Source organism: Vombatus ursinus, unplaced genomic scaffold (assembly GCF_900497805.2).
Source record: "Vombatus ursinus unplaced genomic scaffold, bare-nosed wombat genome assembly UNPS02014819.1, whole genome shotgun sequence".
NCBI classification, from domain to species: Eukaryota; Metazoa; Chordata; class Mammalia; order Diprotodontia; family Vombatidae; genus Vombatus; species Vombatus ursinus.
The window spans coordinates 1,657,696-1,658,431 of record NW_020954597.1 but is presented as its reverse complement, the minus strand read 5'-3'; the positions used below and the strand labels follow the sequence as shown (position 1 = coordinate 1,658,431).

Here is a 736-nt window from a genome sequence, read left to right as displayed (position 1 = left end):
GGAGGAAGAAAGGAAGAGAAAGAGGGGGAAGAAAGGGGGAGGGCAACGAACGCAGCCCCGGGACTGGCGGTCCCACGACCGAGGGCCGGTGGCGGCCTCGAAGCCCAGCCCAGCGCGGCGCAGCGCGGCCGTCGGCCCGGAGCTGGCGACCCAGCGCGGGGGCCCTGCCCCGCCCAGCCCCGCCGGGCGTCCCAGAGAAAGGGTTCCGAGTGCGGCCGAGCCCGGGACGAGCCCCAGGCAGGCAGACCGGCAGATCGGCAAAGGACGGACGGGCAGATGGGCAGGCAGACGGCCAGATGGACGGGCGGCCAGACAGACGGACAGACAGGCGGGCGCGGGCGCGGGCGCGCGGCCACTTACTTGGGGTTGAGGGAGCTCCAGGACACGGGCTCCAGCGTCTTGGGCAGCGGCGTGGCGAGGCGGCAGAGCGCCAGCACGAGCCCCAGCAGCCACTTGCCCCCGGCGGAGCGCAGCCCCGGCCGGGCCATCCTGCCGGGCTCCCTCTCTCGAGCGCTCGCTCTCTAGCTCACTGGCCGGCCCCCCGGGCGGGTCGATCGCTCGCCGGCCCCCCGGGTGGGTCGCTCGCTCGCTCGCTCGGGTCGATCGCCGCTGGCTCGGGGCAGCTCAGTCGCCCATGGCCCGCCGCCCGTCCAGTCTGGCCCCGATCCCGATCCCGATCCCGATCCCGATCCCGGTGCCGCCGCCGGCGGCTCCGACAGTCGCACCCCGGTCCGGC

General features: G+C 75.7%; 1 protein-coding gene across 1 annotated transcript in view; it reads right to left on the bottom strand.

Moving 5' to 3' along the window:
• EFNB1 (ephrin B1) overlaps positions 1 to 503 on the bottom strand; it is a 10,446-nt gene extending 9,943 nt beyond the window's left edge. The window contains exon 1 of the mRNA XM_027836738.1: positions 361 to 503. Coding sequence (XP_027692539.1) covers positions 361 to 488 — 128 coding nt within the window. The 5' untranslated portion in view covers positions 489 to 503. The remainder of the gene's footprint in view (positions 1 to 360) is intronic.
• Between the last annotated feature and the right edge of the window lie 233 nt (positions 504 to 736).